This window comes from Corvus hawaiiensis, chromosome 4 (assembly GCF_020740725.1).
Source record: "Corvus hawaiiensis isolate bCorHaw1 chromosome 4, bCorHaw1.pri.cur, whole genome shotgun sequence".
NCBI classification, from domain to species: domain Eukaryota; kingdom Metazoa; phylum Chordata; class Aves; order Passeriformes; family Corvidae; genus Corvus; species Corvus hawaiiensis.
This window is the reverse complement of record NC_063216.1, coordinates 23,819,053-23,841,980: the sequence shown is the minus strand read 5'-3', so window position 1 is coordinate 23,841,980 and position 22,928 is coordinate 23,819,053. Positions and strand designations below refer to the sequence as shown.

Here is a 22,928-nt window from a genome sequence, read left to right as displayed (position 1 = left end):
CCAGAGGCTGAGGCAGTGGTTACCCAGGAATGCTGTAGATCTGAACAGAAAGAAATTAACTCTGTAAACTCTAGAGCTGGGTGCAAGCTCCATAGCAATAGGCCTATACTGAAGAGCTGAGCTCCTGTGAGATATGTACACACATTCTCACCCTCTATGGATCATAGCATTTTGCCTGTGGTCTTGCCATACTGCTCTCCACTAAGGCAAGGCTGTGTAACAGGCCTTTTGTTGGAAAATTATATATCTTAAATCATATTTTGCTTAAAACACGCAGTCCAGGCCTCTTGTCCCTCCTTATTATGGAAGTGTCTCTACCAATTTTCTCAAATGAAGAGAAGTCACAAAGGCAAATCAGTTGTCCTAAGACACACTGTCAACTCCCTCAAGTTAACAAGTGTGATCTTTAAGCCTCTGCATTTACAAACCTCAGTCTCTGGGCAGGTCTTGAATTGAAACTTCTGCAAAATTCTCAGCAGAGTCATTTTTGTCTCCAACAAACCCATTTTCATGCCAATGCAGCCACGGGGTCCTGCCCCAAAGGGCAGGTATACAAAGGGATGTCGTTCCTTCTTGGCCTCCTCTGTAAACCTAAAAGATGCAGATATGGAAACCAGTTCAAGAAATGCTTTTTGCTCTTGATTCCACGTTTTTCATTCAAATCTCAAATGCTGGTTATTTCAATTGATCTTAATGGACAGTTCAAGGGGACTATTGACAGATTATGTCCTGACATCTTAAATAAACAGATAATTGACTTATGGCCATCAGCCTTTGTCAGATGGTGATTTCAGGAGAGGATGTGGAGACATGAGTATTACTTCCAATCGATCTTTAATGAAAATCTCTCATCATTTTGGATTCACTTTCCAAGAACTTTAGACTGCTAAAGCCCAGAAAACTCATGCAGGGTAGAAAGAGATGAGAGGCAATACAAGCTATTTCAAACTTCGGAGAAAAATATTGTGTATTTCCACTAATTTCATCCCCATGCTTAGATAACCTAAGTAAGATTGAGACACTACTCCAAAAAGTACTGTAGAGGCCCCTACTTTGAGACTGAAGGACCATTAACTCATGTACTAACCACTGTTGCATATCCCGTACAAACAGGTTCAGGCAATTCTTGCCTTGCTCACCCCCATATATCATTCTGGTAAATTTAAAGTCTCCCTTGTTTTAACTCCTACGGCCAATTTCAAAATGAAAAGGTGGTGGGGGGGTTGTAGCTGAATTATTTTATTTTTTGTTATGCTCTTATCATTCTTACTAACATTACCAACTGATACAAGCTGAGCAGAGTGTTAGTAATTATGCATCATTCCTCAGGAAAGGTTCAAAAGGGAATTAATCTCAGATTCATAATGAACAGCACTGTGTGAGTCAGGGGGACTGCAGCCCCCACTAACCATTTTACCCTTTCATACTACTGTTAAAGTGGTGAATAAACAATTAAGAAAGCATTTCTAGATAAGCATTGCTAAAAATACCCACCCCAGACTTCCAGTTACTGCTAAGACTCCTCTCCAGCAAAATCTCTGGGCTTCTCTAACCCTGGCATAGCTCTTCTTCATGGCCAAAAGAGTCTGATGGAGCACATGCCTAGATTTGTTCCAGAAGGAGCATTAGGCAAACCCACCTACACCACACACGTGTTGTCTTACTGGCAGAGATAGTTCTGGGCTGCCTGCCTCACACCCAGTTGTTTGTGGAGCAGGCACTTTTTTTCTTAGTAAACTTTTCAATGTAGTGGTAGCTTAAAATGCATCTGCCCACAAAACAGTTTAAAAATATAGCTGCCCACAAGACTAAATTGTGCTTCCACACAGCACCACATCAGCTGAAACTCTCCCTGTAAGCTCAAGGCAGCACCTGTAACACAGGGCATGTACAAACCCACAGCTTGACAGGGTTCTCCCCACCCACTGAAGACAATAAGTGCTCCATGTGAAATGCTCCATGTGAAACTATGTCTTGCCAAACAAGAACCAAGGATCCTGACTTACAGACAGACAGCAAATTCCCAGTGGGAGATGGGGTAGATTCCCCACTCACAGAGCAGCCACACTCTTATGTTTCAGGTGAAAAGGGTGCTCTAAACCAGCCAGGAGCTGGATGAGTTTCCCAGGTACATTCCCAGGTGAATATACTATCCCACTTCAGAATTTTGGCACCCAGAAGTGACATTATTCACAGTATCTGATTTGGAAACAGGTCTCAAAACCTGTGCCACAGTTCAACCTTGACCAAATCTCACACCTTCTGTGGGATACACCACTATCATCACTTGTCTGATTTAGTAGAAATCACATGTTTTTATGGTCCAAATGAAACTGTGCTCCTCTTGGTGGAAATGCTGGTTTGGAGGAATAGTGGGTGACTGTGGCTGTGAAAGAGCAGCCGAACCTGGTGTCTGCACTGGACAGGTTGGAGTTCTGTGCCCACAGGCCCAAGTAAGGACTTCAATTTAAGAATGAAAAAGCATTACTCCATGTACCTCTCAGGAATGAACTTCTCGGGTTCTGGCCAGAACTCAGGGTTGTGGTGAAGGTGTCCAACTGCAGCTTCAATGACAGCTCCAGCTGGAATATGCTGCCCCAGCACTACACAGTCTTCAGCTGCTTCCCTAGTGAATCTGCAACAACATCATGCATCCCAGATTATTAATAAAGGTTAAAAACACAGCAGGAGAGATCTATAAAAGTATCTGTCTTCATCTGACCATACAGTTGCTGGGTAACAATTCCTCATAGATAAATGCGAAAACTGTTGCTGATGCCAGTGTCTTCTCAGGTTATAATCATCTCCACTTAGAAGTCCATAACTCCAGCCCAGCTGGTTGACTTTTGCCCTTTTCACAAGAAAGCATTTCTGGTTGTGTACTGTTTTCCAAAGCATTAACTGCTAAACTGCAATTTTGCTGTTGAAGTTGGGTTTAGACTCATTCTTTATGAAAATTGCTGATGAAATCTCTCAGTCACCTCTAATAACAGGTAGAAAGAATATGCTGGTTGGCTTCCAGAAAAAAAAAAAGGATAGTAAATATAGCTTTGAGTTTGTTTATTTGTGAAGCTCCCCCTGTTGGTGCAGCACCTGAAATTTAGCAAGGGTTTGTTTCAATATTAGAGGTGAGTGTTCTGCTGCTGCTGCTACTCTAGAAATACAACCAATTCACAAGCCTTGGAAAACCACATTTCACATACACTCATCAAAGACAGGCATGATGTTAACAACAAAACTCTGCAGTCTTCTCCCACCCTGTGGTGGTGATAGGTGACAGAGGTGTCCTTAGGAACCTCATAATGACAAAAAAATCACTCAGGAAAGCGGCCTGCTAAAGCCAAGCTTGTTTCTGTAAACCTTACAAAGGATTGTGTGTGGGTGTGCATGTGTGGTGGTAGGTTCTGATCCAGATCTTTTGGGGCTATTCAGACCACAGCCATTCGCAAGCAGGTGGTCACTACAGATCCCAAATCAGCCCAGACCAGGTGGGTGCCCTGCTATCTCAGTCTGGGAGCTATTCCCTGGCACCAGCTGCAAGCACAGGGGTGAAAAAATGTGCAGGAACTTCCTTTGCTGCTTCCCACACTCTGCTTAGAAAGTTGAACAAAGATTTCAGCTTCAGGGCTGTCAGTCTGGTATCATTACAGGAACACATTCTTTCCTCACTGTCACTCATCTCTCTTTCTCATAGACAAATAAATAACGGAGGCTCCAAACCTGGAACAAAACACTGGCATGCCAAAAAAAAAAAAAAAAAAAAAAAAAGAAGGATTGAAGCTACCCTTCTCATTCTTATGTGAATTTGGTGATAACAGAAACATGAGTTCTGGGGGAGAAAGTTCTCTGGATAGTAAATTCATTTTTAAAAAATTAAAACCAACTCATTTTATAACAAGTTTGGCTGCTGCTGATTTTTCCCCTAACTCAGCTTTACCCTTGTCATAGGCAATTACCATCTTTCAGTGTCACTGGGCTGTTCTATCCATTCCACATCCATCAGAGTAAAAGCCAGATCAATAAACAGCACTGACAACACCAAACAAAACTTCAGAATAACTTTGCTCCATTCTTGTTTTGTTTCCCATCTGACAAACATAGATTGTTTCCCAGTGATACCGCCCAAACTCAAAGACCCCTGTCACTTTAACCAGCAAAACCATTTCCACCTGTACCCCAAGTTTAACACAGTAAAGACCCATCATCTCATCCAGGAGCAGATCTCTTTGATATTTACTCTCTGAACAATCCTGAAGATGCCCATGAAAAATATCTTGACTTCCAATCTTAATGAACATATAGCAGAGAATATGATTTTAAGCTTTTTTTAAGGTGCTTGCAGTCATGGGTTAAATTTTTCAAAAGCTCTCACAGCAAGCTCAGCTTTGGCTTCTTTCCAGTCATATGAATTTGCTTCATGAGAAGTATTGCAACTGGCTGATCACTTTGAAAAATTCTATTTCTTAATATCTGTATTTATGCTTGTGATAACTTGGAGCTTTAACAATCAAACAGTTTTCTAATTTCTTTTTCCCTTGTTTTCAGTTCATTGATATAGTTGAATTAGTCTTGTGTGAATTGGGACAAAACTTTTGAAAGTTCATGGATGTTAACCATTAGTTTAGCTCTATTAGCGTAATGCAGTGCTAAGTGTGAATGGGCCAAAGTTAAACACACATGTAAAATACAACTTTCTGAATTGCAACCCTGCCACAGGTCAGGGCCTTAATAACCAACAGGGTAGGGACACATATCCCTGATGCCTGAGGCACATGGAAGCAGCAGCCTCTGGCTTTCTAAGGCCAGACCTGCTTCAAAATGGCTCCATCCTCTAACCTTGGGGGATGTGAAGAATGGTGAGGAAGAAACCTTGGCCAATTCACTGTAAAAATGTGCTTTAGAAATACCAGAATTATCCAGCTTTCCTTCAATAGGCTGCATTATATCTTTCAAATGCACAAAGCAGTATTGATGTTGGCACAGAGACTGAGAGACCATTGGTCTTCCAACATCAGATTTCCATTTAATAGAGCCAGGGAGCTATCCTGTGTAATCAGAAGGGGAAAAAAAAAAAAAAAAAAATACCTGAATGCAGGTGGGTACATGCGCAATGTCTCTGCAATCACCATGTCCAGATAAGGGAGTTCTTGTACATTTTGGTAATCAGGGACCATCTGAAAGGGCAGGACGAAAGGAACAATTACATTTTCTCACATGTTAAGTGCCAAACTCATCTCAGATTAGCTTTTAAATCATCTATTTTTTACTGGGCATCTTTCCTGTAGAAGAACTCGATGTCTCATCTAAAACAGTAAATGATAAAATTATACAAAAATGTGGGCAGTAATTAAATGTGTGTATAACATTCCTTTCATCATCAAAACGCTTTGGTGCACAGCCCAGCTGAAGATATAATAATAAATCAACTTGCTAGGGAGTACTAAAAGCAGGTCGTTACAGAGAGCATCAACAGCTACAACAGAGCTATTGTTTTACACGTGTACCAAAATCTGCACAGGACCCTTGTTGCTTCCCAAGGGCAAGAGCATGGCTCACACTTCATTCACAAGAAACAGCAAGTCCTCCAGTTACTGCTGTTGAAGTTGGAACAACTCCTCTGCACTTTCCCAGCTATAGAAATAAAGCACAGTGCTAGTGCTGTGATGCCTGTGGAGGGATGGAGATGGCACTGGAAGAGCTGGTACCCCGATGAGGAACAGGAAGCAGTGCTAAATTGATCTGCCAGGTAGGGTGGTGCTGAGGTATAGCCCAAATCCCACCTGGCAGGACTGTAGCAGTGCCTGAGCAGAGAAGCCTGTTTCCTCCAGCCCTTGTTTAATGCTGCTTAATTTTTCATGGTGGTCAATGCCTGAGCCCACGTTTTCACAATCCTACAAAGCCATTCAGCCCTTGACAAGGAGTGGTGGGCACTAAAACCCCAACAGGGCTGTAGCTCAGAAGGCTTTGCCCTCTGAATGGCAACAAACAGACAACGAGACACACCAAACAGCAGCAATGGCACGACTCGGCACAGGGAGAAACAGGGAATTTCTTCCACTGTTACCTTCCTTGGAAAAAGGACATCTTCCCTGTTTTATTCAGTGCTCTCAGCAGAGGGCAGCCGAAGAACATCAAATAACCTCATCAGGAAAGTAGAGTTTTGTTTTAAATTAGAGCATCTCCTAAAGACTGACACAGAGAAAATTGGAGAAAAGCACAGACGTCAGACTAGACTAAACCTTTTATGAAGATTTGGGGCCCCTGCCGTTCACAATGGGGACTGGATTCCATCCTTCCTTTATTTACTACAGCACTTTTCATGTATAATGCATATTTTATTGAATTTTCATGCAAAAACATATGGTAGATACTGAAAATACTAAGCAGAGAACAACTCCAGATGGTATGCAGAAAAGGCATACAATAGAACAGGGATACCTTGCTGGATTAGGGTATCCCACTTATTCAGCACTAAGCCACCACGCACCATTTCACATTAACTGATCTTTTCTAGGAAGGAAATAGATACATTCTATTATCCCCATTTTTTGGCTCAGGAAAGAAAAGCAGAAGCAGAGAAAGTAATTTGCACGGGCTGAGTAGAACTAGTGTGTGTGCTCCTCTCTCAGGGGGAAAAATGCAACTCAGCTTGTCAATAGATGAAGTATTTTGTCAATTTATGACAAATATTATCAATACAGGAAGTATGGACTGCACTGCCAGCCTTTCAGTGTGGCTTTTATCTTGTAGTGGTGCCTGCTAACTCAACCCTTTGGCTTAAGTCAGTGGTTATCAAACCAAGGACTAGGAGACTAAAAGCCACGTGAGAACCACGGCTGAAGGCTGTGTGAGGAACAGTGCTCCAATAATTCCAATAGCTAAAACCAAAGCTGGGAGAATTATCTTTATCACCCTTGTTTTGCAGAAAGGGATCTGAGGGCTGCCTAATTTTGTGTGGGAAATCAGTAGCAGAGGCTGGAAATGTAGTCTCAAATTTCAGGTCTTCACTCCCCTTCTCCATGCCCACCGAGGTGCTCCACTCCTCAATGCAAATGCATGCTGTGGTGTGCATTCTTTTATTTTTTCTGCCCATTTTACAACTCTCTTTCAGAACTTTCCCCTGTCCTTTTTATACTGCTCTCCTGCATCTCTTTGAATCCTGAGTCAGCATCTGAGTCCTGTTCCTGCAATCCCTCATGATTTCATGGCCAGGCTGGCTGAGAGAAGAGTCCAGGCTCAGAGAAAATGAGTGGTGGAGCCAAGAGCACACCGAGATGTGTTTGATTCTCTGAACCATGCTCTTTCCACTGGGCCTTCCTGTCTCTCTCATAATCCCTCTACTTACTTCTGGAGTCAATAATTAGGATAATTATATGGTAACCTGATATAATAAGTAGCCACTAAATCAAACCATACATCAACGAATAATATAACACTAAATTATTGGAGCTTTGATTTGCTCTTTCAAATAGCTTCTATACCTTCAGGGGATTAGCAGTTCAGAAAACAAAACCAAGGTGTAAAATCAGCTGATTTTCTTTAGAAGAAAATTCCTTTTGCTTACATAAAGAAGGAGGGGTCAGTCAAATGGCAGCAGTGAACTCTGCTATCATGAGCATGACAGACACATCAGTCATTTCCTACATCTGATGCAACTTAATTACTGGCACTTCCATGCTTTTAGCATCAAAGTAGCTGGACCTAATTTAGTAGTTGTTTGCAAGGTCTGACCTGCAGCTGCGTAAAGTACACACAAGCCAAGCATCTCTATTCAGGAAGGACAGTTTGTTGCTTTTTTCCCCCTTTCAAAGAAAATATTTTCCATTTGTTTTTCCACTCCCTCTCTTAAAAATATGCCTTTAGCCAAGCACATTTCAAAGGAACATAAATATGCTTTTCTCCCCTAAATGTCCCTATTTATATCTATCAACTGCTGGCAGGTTTGCTGGGGTGAGGGTGGTGTTGTGCAAACATGCCACTTTAACCCCCTGAAAAAAAAATTTGTCTAAATTGCCTTGTAGTCAAGATGAGATGTTTTTTTCACTAAGAAAAATTCCTGTCTTTAACAAGCAGAGATGGGAGGCGTGAGGGAGGAAAAAGACATAGCAGATAATAAAACATCCTGTATTTTAATTTTGCAGCCACTGCTTTGCACAGCAGTTTTTCTTGTGCTTTGCATAGCCTCGTAGTGTCTTTTCCTGTTGATGTGGAAGTGAAATGGCCATGTAACATCTTGTGGCATTTCTCTGCATGCATGTTTCCCCAGTTTGGTTTCTGGACGGGTGGTGGTACACCCTTACCAACCCCAGATTGTTCAATCACTTCTGGCATCTAGTTTGGCCACAGGCTCTCCTTTATGATTGACAGAAAATCACAAGCCTCCATTACTTGGAAAAAGATGGGAAATTAATTCTTCATCCCACAGAGTACCCTGAGGTGAAATACCAGCAGTGATTATAAAATTGCCTATGTGCTACAAGGATGACGCGTGTTTTAATCCTCATATAAACTCCAAGAGAGATAACTACCTTCAGATCCACCTCTGCTTTTCAATATTGGTTTTAACGTTTTCTAGGCAGGCAAACCTATTTTTTACCACCGCCCTCAGTTAACTTTTAATTCCTCAATGAACAGCAAGGGAATCCAAGTGCTGACAGGAGCGGTCTGGCCAATCACTCTGCTGCAGTTTGAGATGTTACTGTTCCCAGTTGCTGGCTCTTCTTTGCTGGCTGTGGTTGGTGCCACCACAGCCAAGTCAGCAGAAGGGAACATATGCCCGCACCTCAGTTGCTTCCATACAACGTCCAGCATGAACCCATCTTCAGTGACAGCTCAAGACGAGACACTAACTTTTCCCCAAAGTAGCTGATGATCATCCTCTGTTCTGGGAATGGTAATTCAAAGTACACATCATTGAATAAGAGATTTCCACTTATCCTATTGGCCATGCTCTAGTGATGCTCAGCATCCAGGAATGAAAAAAATCAGAGAAAATTTTGTGCAGCTGACAGTGTGATGTGCACCTGAAATCAATTTAGAAGCAGCAAAGCCTGCGGAGACCACATTCCTCACAAGGAACACTGCTGAGTCATGGCCTGATACTGAACCAGCTGAGGTTTCTGAGAAATTGCAATCCAAATCCAATGGCTCATGGGCAGGTGTGGCTGTGACAAAGTCCAGGTCAGAGAGATGACGTGCAGATCTGCTTAAGCACAGATGCAGATCCATGAGTTATCGTGTATGCATAGCTACACAGCCCACATGGGCTCTCCCCCAAAATGTAGACTTTGGATAGCAATAGGATAGGAGTCAAAAAAAGCCAATATCACCCCTCAATTACTCTCACCCGACTCTCTTTCAAATTGCCCAAAGGGCTATTCAGACCACAGCCATTCACAAGCAGGACAGTAATGTTTCTTGATCAAATGGGTCAAAAGCTGCCAATAGATCAAAGAATCTGCCTGGGTTTTTGACCTCTCTGGCCACCTCTAGGATACACTAACAGAACTAGAGCCTGTGTGCCTCACTCAGCCTGAGAGAGGGGGAAAAAATGTAAGAATGTTAAGTACAAGAAAGTCAAATTAGGGTTGCCCCACAACAACTTTGCCAACAACCATATCACCAAAGGAACGGTTAGAGACAGGACTGCGCTCAAAATGCAGATCAATGAAACAAAGAGGTGGGTTGGTTTAACAGGTACCTATCCTTAACTCACTTAAAGAAACCTTGTCTCATGTTTTACCCCTTCCATGACAACATGCTGGAACCCCTGTAAAGCACCAAACCAAAGCCTCCCTTCGATCTCAGGCAGCAGGATAGGGACCAAGTTGATGAAGTAAAATTTCTTAACTTTATCCCCAGAACTTGGGCCAAACACTTCAAAAATGCTTAAGGCAGTCCTCATACAACACTGACTGCTCCTCTGCTGTCTGTGGTCCAGCCTGCACCTGCCAGGTGAGATGTGTCTCTGAGCCAAGGCACCAGGCAGAACCAGTCTGTGCTGCTCAGGAAACAGGACCCTGAAGCTCCAGAGTCCCACTTGCTCTGGGAGACAGATCATGGCCTTAAGACAGAGAAGAGTCTGCCTAAAATCACCAAGTGTCTGTTGGCCACTTCTAGTGACAGAGGCCTACAGAACCTTCTAGCAAAATATTAAGTTCTTGACTACAGAACTAAGGACAAGGTTCAGGAATGAAAAATGGGGCAACAAGCCTGATTTCCAGATTAAGAGACTTTCTGAGCTGCCTGACACCTCTCAAAGCCTTAGAGCACACCTTGGTAGCACTAGAGCATCTACCACCAGCATTGTGCTTTCTCACTTGCTCTCAGAAATCAACGTTAAAGTTCTCAGCTCCATCCCCTCTTGCATCTTTCCCCAGAAGCAAGAAAAAGCTATCTGAAACTAATACTACCAAGCTTTCAATTTATTTCTTTGTTCCATGTGGGTCACCTGCCACCTTTTTCATCTGCTTGGGTTGTTATTCAAATTGAATTTTGTCAGGCTCTCACCCCCACCCTTGGTGGCTGCTCACTGGCTTTGGCAAAGTTTCTTTGCTCATTGAAGCACATCTCAAAATGTGACAACATTCAGTGCTTCAGACACCTCAAACAAACTCCTCCCAGCTCCTCCTAAAGACTGCGAGTGCCAAATAAATTTAATCTTACAGCTTTTTGTTCAAATCACTTGCCAGTCACCCTCACCTCCAACTCCACCTCTCTCTGGGTTCACTACCATGCAAGTCAACTGACCGCACACAGAGGAAGGTGCCGATTTGCAGGCGGAGTTCAGAGCTGCTGGGAAAGGCTGGCGCACCAGTTTCGCACCGATAACCACATTACACACAGACCTTGCAGCCAAATTCCCTCCACCCCTTTGGTGCAAATCCACACAGCTCCCTGGGGCTGTGTCAGTGTAAGGGAGAGGAAAATACAGTTCTAAGGATGTACCAAACAGTGCTGGGGAAAGAGCCCGAAGGTATAAGGTTACACCAATGTCAACTCACTTTAACGTTACTTTGCTTTTTGAATCAAAGGATTCAGCTCCTGACAGAAGACAGACCTGCACTACCTCCAGTAGCTTCCACGGTGCTAAAACAAGGTCTTTGTAGCATCACTACTTACAAGGAAACTTCTGTGAGATAAAAATACTTCCTGAAACTGAACAGTGTCCCAAAGCCAAACTGATAAACATAAAAGCTGCAACCAAAACAGTCAGAAATTCCCTTCCACCTACATTACTACTGACACATGGTGATCAGCAAGAACAGAACGCGTGCCATCAGGTAGAAGATCCAGAAAAAATAAAGTCAGGCAAAAAGAAGAAAATCTATGAGGAAATACTTTACGAGGCAAGCTACAAATGAAAAGCGAAAAAAAATCTGTTTCTGTTCAGGTTTTGTAAATTTGTCAGCTTCCCCTAGTCCCAGATTGCCAAGAGAAGTGTGTGCCTTCAAATGAAAATCAATTAAATAACTGTGAGACTGGGAGCCTGGGATGCTCTGCTGTCACAAAGGAAGGTGCAGGTCCCCGGTGTGCTGATATTGCCAGGCCAGGCAGCATTTCGTACATAAGTACCCTCACTATACTAATTTTTATTATTTTACTTAGGTTGGATGGGGAAAAGTAGTTCCCCTCTAGAAGTGGCTCCCTACCTGTATGCAATGCATGCCCTGCTCCAGCTATTTGTGATGTGGTATAATCCCTGCCCATGCACTGCAGCAAGCTAAGCTCAGCAGAGGCACAGAGACTGCATCTTTCTTGACTCCTTAAAAAACACTCAGCCCCCAAGAAATCTGTCCCGGTTCTCTCCACAGCCCACCGAGGCTCAAAAGTCTCTCTTTCTACACTTGTCTGACACAATCAAAATTTCTACTTGGGTGGCAGAAATGCTGAATGGTGAAGGATCCCAGTGGGAGGGAAGCAAGGAGGAAATTAAATAGGAGAAAGGACGGCCAGAGGCCCAAAAGACTGAGAAAGAGAATTATAAAACTGGGGTAGGTCTGTCCGAAGGGCATGTCACCAGTCCAAAGCACATTAACCACTGAAGTTTGTGCAAGACTTAATCCTTCCTGCTACAGAAGTGTCCCTTGATGGTTGCTGCAGATCTACAGGAATAAAGAGGAGAGACTTTTTTTTTTTCTCCTCTCAGTAGACATTCATGGTATCACATAAGAGCCAGATGATTTAATTTAATCATTCCTACTCCAGCTGGTATTTTCTGTATGGAGGTGACAGTGCTTTAAATTAGGGCCTTGCATATAAAAGGTGTGTTTAGTTTAATCAAATGTTCATTTCCTCATGTTATGTTTATATTAAAAGGCATCAGCATGAATTTTCATGCTGCAAATAGAGGCTATCTTATGGTCTACGTGCTGAGGTTGTCTTTGGTTGTTTTCCATCTCCATGGCAGCCTTATGGACTGAGAGGTTACTCAGCCCCAGGCATTCAGTTTGGGGAAATATGCCCTAGAGAGCACAGTCCAACCTATGAGGAGATCAGAGCTTTACACAAAATAAATTACTTCTGCAATCTGCCCTTCTTGAGCCAGTGGCTGCTTAAGTCAACTGGCTTCAGCAATTGCTGGATGAGACCTTTTCTGAATTAGCAAACAGGAAAACATTCATAGCAGAGAAAATGCAAGATTCTCTCATCACTCAGCGTAATTATTATTTGCTCTGACAAGGGCAGGTCAGTTTTAATACCACACAACATTTATGGAGTGCCTGATGCCTTGAAAACATCTAACGTACATTAGGTGCAGCACAACAATAATAAGACTTTGCCTTTCCATGGCTGTTTTTCCCCTGAGGCTCGCGAAGCGTTTAGCAAACATTAATTAGGTGGTCATCTTCCAAATGCATGTGTGAGGTGCTCCTGGTAAATAATCCCTCCCCTAAACACAAGGGGCCAGCAAAGGTGCTGAAGACTGAGACCATCAATTTACAACCTTAAGAGTTGAGCACCCACCAGCTCAAGCCTTCATAACTAGCCTGATTTTTATTTTTCAGCCTCAATGTGACTCCTGTTCATAAACAGGCAAATGCTGCTCTGAATGCATAGACTTAAAGTGACCAAAAAAGAAAGAAATCCATTGCATGGCATTTAAATAGGACTTAAACTAAAAGGAGTTTGTTTGCTTTCAGCTGCCAAAATCATAACTCACGGTTCAGCCTGTCCTTGAGAAACTGATGGCACTAAAAGTACAGAAGGTAAAGAAGTGTTTCCGGTGCCAAAGCTCCAATTCCTTGGCATAGACTTCTGCACCTTCCACCTAATACAGGTAAAATTTACCAGTAAAAGCCATGTCCAGTCCAAGCTCCAAATTTTAGCAGGGACTCTTTTTACCAGGCACAAAGGAGAAGTTTGTTCCTGTTGAAACTTCTTACAGTTCAACTGAAAATATGAAAAATGGAGAAAGAAAGGGGGGAAAAGTATTTTCTAACCAAAGCTGTTCAGTGTCTTTTCCTCTTTTGCTCCCCCTGGAAGGTTCTGACTGCCTTGGGTACAACAAAGCAATTTACGACTGGTATGTGAAAAAATTTGATAGCACTTGAAAGAGCTTTCGTGTTTTCTTCCTCCAGTGCATGGAAAGGGTCTTTGAAAAAAAAAACAATGCAGCTTGTCGGCCCAAAATGCACTACCCCAAGCTCAGTGGGGAGCTGGCTGTGAGCAGGGGTGTCTGCTACTATGACACTAACCTATGACAAACTTCTCTAGATACTCAGATAAAGCTGTCTGCAAAGAATCCTGGCTGATGCCTATTCAAGGATCCCTTTCCTTTTATTCCCTGACTCTCTCTCTCTCCATCTGGGAACACAAAAATTTCCCTAAGCCTGTTCACGCTTAGATTTAGTGAAGCCATCGTGGTGTCATGTTCTGGCGCTGTTTTGTGTCTTTGCTCTCCTCTACCCTTTGTAGACCAGCATGGCACGACTGTCCATCTGTTTATGATTTACTTCTCACAATAACTTGGTCCTGATTACACTGATAAGCACAGTAGGTTATTGAGGGCCAACTGGACCTCTGTAATGACACTCAAACTGTACCCAAGTTATGGGAACATTTCCAATCAAAAAAAGGAAAAAGGCTCTCCTCCCCAAGGAGAGCCTTCCTGTCCTTAAGCCCAGGAAGTATAATCAAAAACTTGGTTTTTTATATGGAATTCTTTTGCAGTTATCAGTGTCCAAGTGATCCACAAAAACTGAAGAGAAAACAAGAAAAGAAACTGAGGCCTGGGCCTTTCTGATGTTTAAAGATGCATATTTGAGAAGAGATTATAAAGAACAGTATTCAGTGCAGGAAGCCACATGTTTCATGGTCTCCTTTAGCACATACCTGAATCCCTGAGTTAGAGGACCTGCCCCCGTGTGCAGGAGCTGAGGACAGAGCCTGGAAAGCGCAGCTGTTTGGGGGGCACCACGTAGTGCCAGGGGTAGTAAAGCCCTCCCTCGTGTGCTGACTCACTGGCCCTCATGAGCACATGGAAGCGAAGGGGAACAAAAGAACAACTCAAAGAGCTGCAGGATGAAGTCACAGGGTCAGCAGTGAGAAAATACAGAATGCATTTGTAGTCTGAACAAGGTCATTTCCAGCATGTTTTAGGATGATATAAGGCTTTACAGGGAAGGCAAATGGAAAGTATTGGTCACGATTTCTTCTGCTTTATGAGTAAGCTGCTTTGGCCTTTATTTATTTATTACCTCACAGTCCCACAACGGTCCTGGTGTGAAGACCAATTTGCCATTCTTTCTCTCTTGCTTCTCAGAGATACTTTTGCTTCTTGAACCTGACCCTTTCCTGTCTCAGTGCCTGGCCACATCACTTGTTTATCTCTGTATTTCCAAGAATACCCTTATTTTTACAATTTGCAACACCTTGCTTCTGTGCAGTCATTTCACTTATGGTCACGCTACTTTAATGCCCAGTATTTTATCCTTTATTGTTATTTTTCAAAGATCAAAAGCATCAAGTCTCAAAAGTTCTGGGGTACAGGGGAACCTGGCCAACACGGGGGCATGCAGCTGGGTTTGAGCCAGCCCTGACAAGTAGGCCACTTGATCCAGACACCCCTGAGCCACAAAGGTGGCACCCACAAACTGACACATTTGATAGAATCATTCAACACAAAAGAGTGCTTTTAACCCAGAAAACTGCATAAAACATAGTGTTCTGCAGGGGGTTCAGTAGCAATTTTACCCATATAAAACACCTAATAAAGGATGGTATCCTCTGTCCTTTTATCATGAATTGAGGCACAAAAATCTATAGATATCTATAGATGGGCTAATTTGTGGGGAGGGATTTTCTGAGTGCCGAGACAAAACACAGCTGTAGGCTTTTTCTCTAAAGGGCCTGTCACACACACAAGAGCAGCTAGCATATTACCAATCCTGATCGCTCAAACATTATGAGCAAGGCCCCAACATACTTTGAAATTGGCTGCAAAACACATGAGATTTATGACAAATAACAGTATTTTGAACTTCATATGCCTTCTGGCTTCTGAACTGCAATTCATGTTTTCAGTCTTACCTTTTCAACTATAAACCTTTTTTCCTTTTATTTTTTCTTTACTGGCTGTCTTTTGTTTTCATAATGAAATGTGGGATTCTGGTTATACACCTGACTTCAGTGTTGAGTGATTTAAGAGAATACAAAACAAATAACAGAGACTTGCAGCCTGATGGCATGATGCTGGTAATATTCCATTTACAGAGCACCATGGGCCATCCCTGCCTGTCCTTTGGCCATCTGCTGCTAGCACTCACCTAGAATCATGCAGACTTTTTAAAAAAGAAAGAAAAAAGTCTACAAGACCAGGAACTTCGAATAAACATCAGACAAGCATGCCCCTCAGAGTACCTAGAGTACAGTAGCACACATTTCGGGGGTGTGTGAGAGGTGTTACTACAAGAGGGGCCTCAAGGAATAATGATCCAACCCCTTTTTGAAAATGCCAAACTTGGTACCTTGGCAAAGCCTGACACAGAATGAAATTGAAACATGCAGACAAAGTAATTGGGGGGGAAACTGTGCTGAGTTTATATATAGCATTTTGTTTCTGCTGAGTACAAGGGGGGAGGTGGGGAAGGGAGGAAGTGAGGGGGAGAGAGGGAAAAGAAAGATAAATTCTGGTTGTTGCTGTCAGATGAAGATCCACTTATCTATGGCAGAAGCCCAGACAGCTGTGTGACTCTAAATGAGGAAATTTAATTAAAAAGTAAAAAAATTAAAATTAGCAGGGAAAAAAAAAAAGAGAAAAAGACAGGACTTCTTGCTTCTCACACCTACCCTGATGTATAAATAGAGACTATCTGATGGATGAAGGGTGCTTATTATTTCTTTGACTTCTATGTGCTTAAAGAAATCTACTCTAATACTCTCTAGTGAACCAGCAGGATGATCAAAAAGCCAATGGCATATTGCTGCTATTCCAACTTTGCTGCTCTTGTTTAAACAATACCATGCAATATCTTGGTAGCCCAAGTCATAGTCCCAGTCATATAATACTTATGTCACACTAAAAAAACCCCAAAAAAAGGCAGTGAAAGTTGGCTCATTATGAAGAAAAGATTTTGGAAAGCAGGTTACTTGGGATCATATTCTGCCAGAGCTACACCTCTCGTAAGAAACGTGCTGGTAAAAACTGCGAGTGGATGTGATCCCCTTTTGCACCCCTTGCCCACTTCAACCTGCCTTCTGCCAGCCTAACTTAGAGCAACCTCATGGCTTTTCCTGCCTCAGCTCCCAAGGTGTTTGCAACACAGCTCAAAGAGCCAGAGCATCTTGCACTTCTGTCCATACCCACTGCTTTTGCTAACACATTCGCTTCCTATTTCACATTATGGCACAGTAAGAGAGACTGGTATTAGTACTTTTGGCCTCTCTTCATGCGCACGGACACGTGTGCACGTGGACTTTCTGTAACACATCCATCTATTTGAAGTGGCATAAAAATGACTAAAAATACATAATATATATATTCTTTAAATCTCAGAAGATTCAAAGTGTCACTGCTGTGAAGTCAGAAAATTCATTCCAAGTCCTATTTATCTAGGTCAGGATGTGGGAAGACTTTTTTTGTGTTCTGCATATGCACATCACTGCTTTTGCTCCTTGGTACTACGCAGGCTGGGAGCTGAAGAGCCAGGGAACATGACAGCTTGCTCCCTGCTTCCCGTGGACTTGATAGAAAATTCCCTTTTGTGTTCCTTATAATGGAGTCTTGTCTCATTTTTGCCACAAGAGATGCTTTGGCTGGTATATTACAAACACCATGCCGACAGTGCCTATATGTAGCTCTGCCTCAGTGCCACATCACCACTGGCTCTTCTTTAAAGCAGAAGAGAAGAGCACCCTGCAAAGCAAGGAACGAGTTAACAAAAGGCTTCATTTATCTCCAGCTGATACCAACATGACAGCGGGAAATGTGGGGTCAGATTCCAGGCACATTATTGTGAGGGCAGGAGGAGAGCGGGGAGTAGCCCTTGTGTGGCAAAACTACGGGGCCTGCTAGCAGAAGGTCAAGTCCTGACGCAGCTTTCCAAGCAAATTTCTGGAAGATTTTTCCTCTCCTCCACCACTCTTAATAAGACTGATAAACCTTAATCACGAGATTGTGTGGAGACTGCTGGCATGCTCAGAGGACGGCAGCATATGATGTTCCTGTTTAAAGCCTGATCATTACATGGTACTAACAACAAATCCCCTGCTTTTTTAAAAAAAGGTTTTATGTCATGAGTAAGGTAAACCCTGGCACCTAATACTGATATAATACAAAATAAAGGTAAATCCTGAATGGAAAACAAAATTGTGGACAGACTACTAGAACAGAAATTTTACACATTCCTTCTGTGTAAATAAAGAAGTGAACTTAACCCGCCATTAAAGCTTTGCTTTACGACGTGCAATTGCTGGGGGAAAATAGTTGTAAAGTGTGTTGTACACTCACCCACACACCAGCAACAAACCAGCAAAGGAACACACTCTTTGCTTACCTTTGCATGGAAAAAATAGCTGCAATTTAAAGTTTAAGCGATCTGCTCTGAAGATTTATCTAGCTATGATGTCCTTGGGTTCCAAACAGAGTCTGGGATCCATGGGAATTTTCCCTGCTCCCTGCACCTCTGCCATCTCAAATTATGAAGTGGGAACCATGCAGGGAAACTACAGCCGCTATTAGACCTGTGGAAGAGGAGCTGCACCAAAACTGCTCCTTGAGCAGACACCAGGGTGGGTTCCTGCAGCCGGTGTTGGGATGTAGAAGCCAGGCTCATGCTTCTCTCATGTCCCCTGCTCCCAAAATCTAGAGGGTCAGCTGTTGAAACAAGGCAGGGCCACTCCACTGTGTGTGGCACTACCAGCACATTTCTGCTCTGTTCTGGACAGCGCTTTCCTATTTGATTATTTTTTCCATCATTCATTTCTCACTTCATTAAAGGGAGTTATTAATCACATGGCCCAGGAGTGGTGGGGCTTCCCTTGAACCCAACATTACCACAGTGAGGGATGAAGCCAGTGTTTTGCTTGGGGTTGGTGCACTCCCTCCTCCCTCAAGCTGAAAGATGGCTCATGTTCAGAGTGCTGTGCACAACCAGGCGCCACACAGGATGCAACAGGCTCAGCTTGGTGGGAAATGAAAAGGTTATAGACTCTTTTGTCAGCTTGACTTGGTCTTAATAATGTTTAAATATCTGAAGGTCACTAAATTAGAGTTCAGAAACTTGGCACAAAGGCCTTTGTCTAAGATTATCTAGGTTTGCTGAAGTAAGACAACAAAAGAGAATAAACCAAACTGAGCAAAACCAACAGCTGCTGCCGCTGAAATGTTATTCTTCTCATTAAGCTATATGCTGAGCCTATAGAGGAGGCAGCATTTCCTGTCTCTCTTGCTGACAGTTCAGTGTTAGGGCACAAAGGCAGGTCACTGTCCTTGGCGATACGGTAAACAAAGATAAGAGCTGAAAGCAACAGAATATTTTTTTAACCCTGATAATTCACTCAGTATGAATTCCATTGTGGAGAGATTTATTGTTTACTCAGAACTCCTCAAAAGAGCTCCTTGAGAATGTGCCGGACACAACACACACATTTCAGCTGAAAGCACTGGCTAAGCCTGCTCAGGGCATCTGCTACTTGTCCTGGATTCACGTGTGTGAAACATTAGTGAACCTGCCGGAAAAATGCCGTCCCGAACATTTGCCCAGATCTGTTTGCTATCCCGGGCTGGGAACTTAAACAGATGTCTTCAATGGGCAGCCATGCTCATGAAAATGCTTTGTCAAGATGCCAACAAAAAAACCCATTGCTTTCCTTCTCAGCTTGCAAAATGTCTGCAGCAGAGCAGCACAAGAGTGAAAACCATTGGTGTATTACCTGACACTCTTAGTAGAAGAAGGATCAGTCTTCCCTCCACCTGGCCCAAGTAAAACTCCCCATTGCCTGCCCCTCACAGCTCATTTCCCAAGTGCAGACATACCACACCACTACAGGGGGAGGCATGAGCAGACATCATCACTGCCAACAGCAGAGACTGCCTTATCTTTTCCATGTAATGGCCTAGCAGCTTAAAGTAAAGCAAGAGTCTAAACATTTGCTGATTAGGAGAGTAGAGTATCAGATGAGAGTTTGGGAGCTGCAAGTGTTGCCACAGATTAGGCCATTTAATCCTGATGTGGCTCCCCTTCCTACTTGGGAAGCAGAAATAAAACCTCTCCTGCTGCGTGCCTGGGGCCTCTGAAAAGTGCATTTGGTAGTCTTATCCTAGGAATACCAGACATAACTGCAAACCTAGCCAGATTACATTTAGGCAAACTGCCCTCCAGAAGAGCACAGAGTCAGGACTGGAGGAATAACCAGGGATTTCTCATGGTTGGTGCTGTACATTTGATCTTCCCTACCTTTTCATAGGATCTCTGGGTTTCAACAGAAACAGCAATCTCTTTTCAAGGAGGACACAAGAAGATTTCTTGCAAAGCTATTATTCAACATGTGTTTACTGAGGACATCCTAGGATTGGTAGAGATGGGTTACTATAGCCTTGGGCTATGCTATAAAGCAGATTGTGAGTTTAAAATGTTTCTTTTCCATTTTCTGAAAGAACCATAATCTTAGCTGTTGCTAAAGTTTCCAACAGCATTCTTGGGCTTAGCTTTTGTAAGCTGATCTCATCTCCAAAGCCTACCTTAGTCCTTGTCCATTCTGACTAGGCCCTCCATATTTCTCTGAGCAATTAAGAACTCTCTTTGGCTCTCACAGCCCTGCAACACCCATAGGAGATACATGTCCATATTCCTCTTGTGTTTTCAGATCGCCACTACTCTGGCTCAGTGGGTACCAGTCGCTCTATTGCTTGCAGCAGGTGTGTACTTGCTCTTTTTCAGCTGTTCTCAAAACCTCTTTTTAGCAGCTCTCTTGGCAGATAATCTGGCAACTCAAAGTACAGAAGCGAGTTCTGTTATCTGTTCCAAGGGAAGTTTTTCCAGGAGCACTCCAAGATGCCAGAATCACAGAAGAGTTGTTTACAAAGGTCAGTACACACTGCACCAGCATGCCAACCAGCTCCTGATACTCAGGTCAGCCAGGGTTTATCAATGTAAGTAGTGGTTCTTGTTGTAGGAAACTAATTTCATTGAGAGCAGTCAGCCCACAAACAGAAGCCAAGCAGCTGTGGTGGAGTCCTGCAGAAAAGAGCAGTAAAATTAAACTATTCCAATGTATTGTCATGGGCTCATGGAAAAGGAGAGGTATGCCCACCCAAAACACACTGGGGATCTCATGTGCTGTTTCCTACTCCTCATTTCATGTGCTTAAGATGAGACAGAGGCCCTGCACCCACACACCTACACCCTGTGCTATTTGTACAGCATACAGCATGTTTGTATTGATTGCCATCTGATACATGTTAGAGCAGTATGTACTGATTGGTACAATGGGATTGGGGCTATACCTCACTTTCAGAGTTGGAGGCAAATTCAAGCACAGTCTGCTAAAAAGCATAAGATAGCACAGTAAATTAGGAAAATTCCACATCAGTACAAGCACACTTTTCCTAACCCCTTTCCCTGGACCCATTTATCCCAATACAGTGAGGAGAATAAACAAAATTACCAGGACACTTTTGCCAGGGAACTGTATCTATGCTAGGGTACTTCTCAATGCAGATATACAATAACTAAAGCTCGTCACCAGTGCTGGTGGAAGAACCACACAGTACATCTGTCCTGTGTAAATGTGGGGCTGCTAAAAAGCATCCAGATATAAACATGGAACACACACTACACAAACGAGTGCAATAGGTAGGAGCCCTTGCTACCACCAAGGGGTATTGCTCCACCAGCATCTGCCCATTCTCATGGATCAGCACTGGAACATGTGCCCATGCCTTGTCTGCCATTCCTCAGAAAGAGCTTATTTTTAAAAAGAAACAAAACTACAAACCTCAGGGCAATGTCTGAAAAAAACCAGTAAAGGGATTGATAGAATTTCTTCAACCTGTGTAAGTCTATCTATGCATAGGAGAGAAAAGGAATCAGCCCCCTTTTAAATAGTGGTGACAGGAAAGAGCCACAGAGCACATTCCCTGATGGTAGACTTGCCTAATTTGGATAATAGACTGTTTCAGAGTTTGTATATCAGACAAGAAACAAAATAAAAATATAATTTTTATTATAAGATGCTTGTACTGAAAGAAGTTACATTGATAGAAGCAGTTTTATATTTGTGTACTTCCACATATGCTGGAAAGTTGCACGACATTAACTGCATTGGTTTCTAAGTTAATACAGCTATCAGCTCTAGCTATATGATGTGTATAGATAAGTATAGCTACATACACATGTGTGCACCCACCCACATCCTGTTCTCCCTTCAACACCGTACACAGAAATTCACTGTTCTTTTCTGTAAGACCAGCCATTTCTGTAATGTGGAATATGGAAAAGGCAATTTATATACAGTATTTTTCAACAAAGATCTAATTTAAAAGCAAGACCAAAAAGAGCATAGATTATAATAAAGCACCCATCCACACGGTATTGACTGAAGTTTTCTATCGCAAGCCACTTCAGAAATAAGCATCAGAGTCCCACACCACGACGTACACTCACACAAACACATATGCGTGCACACATGCACACACAAAGGCAAGACTAACAGTTATTTGTATTTCCTACTTTGAGAGACAGGAAACCTCCCTTTGCATCTGCTTTTTTCTCACTAAGAAGAATAATTTTAATTACAGACACTTGGCAGGAAGCCAAGTTTGATTTTTTTTTTTTTTTTAAATGGCATCTGTCTAAGCATTTTTTAAACTTCCTGCTCAATGTAACTTCCTTCATTTTATAGACCAACACCCAGTTACAGCAAAAAAGAGAAGGGAGTAGCAAATGATTTATTCATTTTTCATGTTAACTCTTATCAGGTATATCAAGCAGTTCATTGTTCTGAGAACTGATGGCACAGAAAGCAGATTTACAGGGGGAATTTAGGACTCAAGCAGTCTGGGAAAGGAAAAAAAAAAAAAAGAAAAATCATGCATGGAAAAAAACAACACAGTTGTAACTTAACCCTAAAACAACTCAATGGTTCCTGTTTCACAGAGTGATTTCCCTCAGTTTGGCCAGGCTTTTTTTTTCAGGGGAAAAAAAAAAGAGGGTTGAGAATAGGACAAAAGTTAGGGCACCATTAAATAACTTAAAACATGAGGCATCAGGCTATGGATGCCAGCTATGTCAGCTTGGCACCGTGCAAATTTCTGCTGCATCAGTGAAGCTCCTCTGGGCTTGGGCAGTGCCACAGAAGTAGACCCTGGACTCAAAGTCCACATCCCAAGCTGGCACAGCCTCCTGCTTCAGTCAGGCTACTGGGACAGGAACAAGGAATCCTAAACACCTCTAACAAAACTGACTGCAGAAAAAGCAAACATTTCA

General features: G+C 42.7%; 1 protein-coding gene across 5 annotated transcripts in view; it reads right to left on the bottom strand.

Moving 5' to 3' along the window:
• The window catches only part of TBXAS1 (thromboxane A synthase 1), a 264,375-nt gene that overhangs the window by 1,711 nt on the left and 239,736 nt on the right, over positions 1-22,928 (bottom strand). For all 5 annotated transcript variants that reach the window (XM_048300444.1, XM_048300447.1, XM_048300445.1 and 2 more), the window contains 3 exons: positions 5,086-5,174; positions 2,498-2,635; positions 429-591 (listed from right to left, as the gene is read on the bottom strand). In XM_048300444.1, coding sequence (XP_048156401.1) covers positions 429-591; positions 2,498-2,635; positions 5,086-5,174 — 390 coding nt within the window. The remainder of the gene's footprint in view (positions 1-428; positions 592-2,497; positions 2,636-5,085; positions 5,175-22,928) is intronic.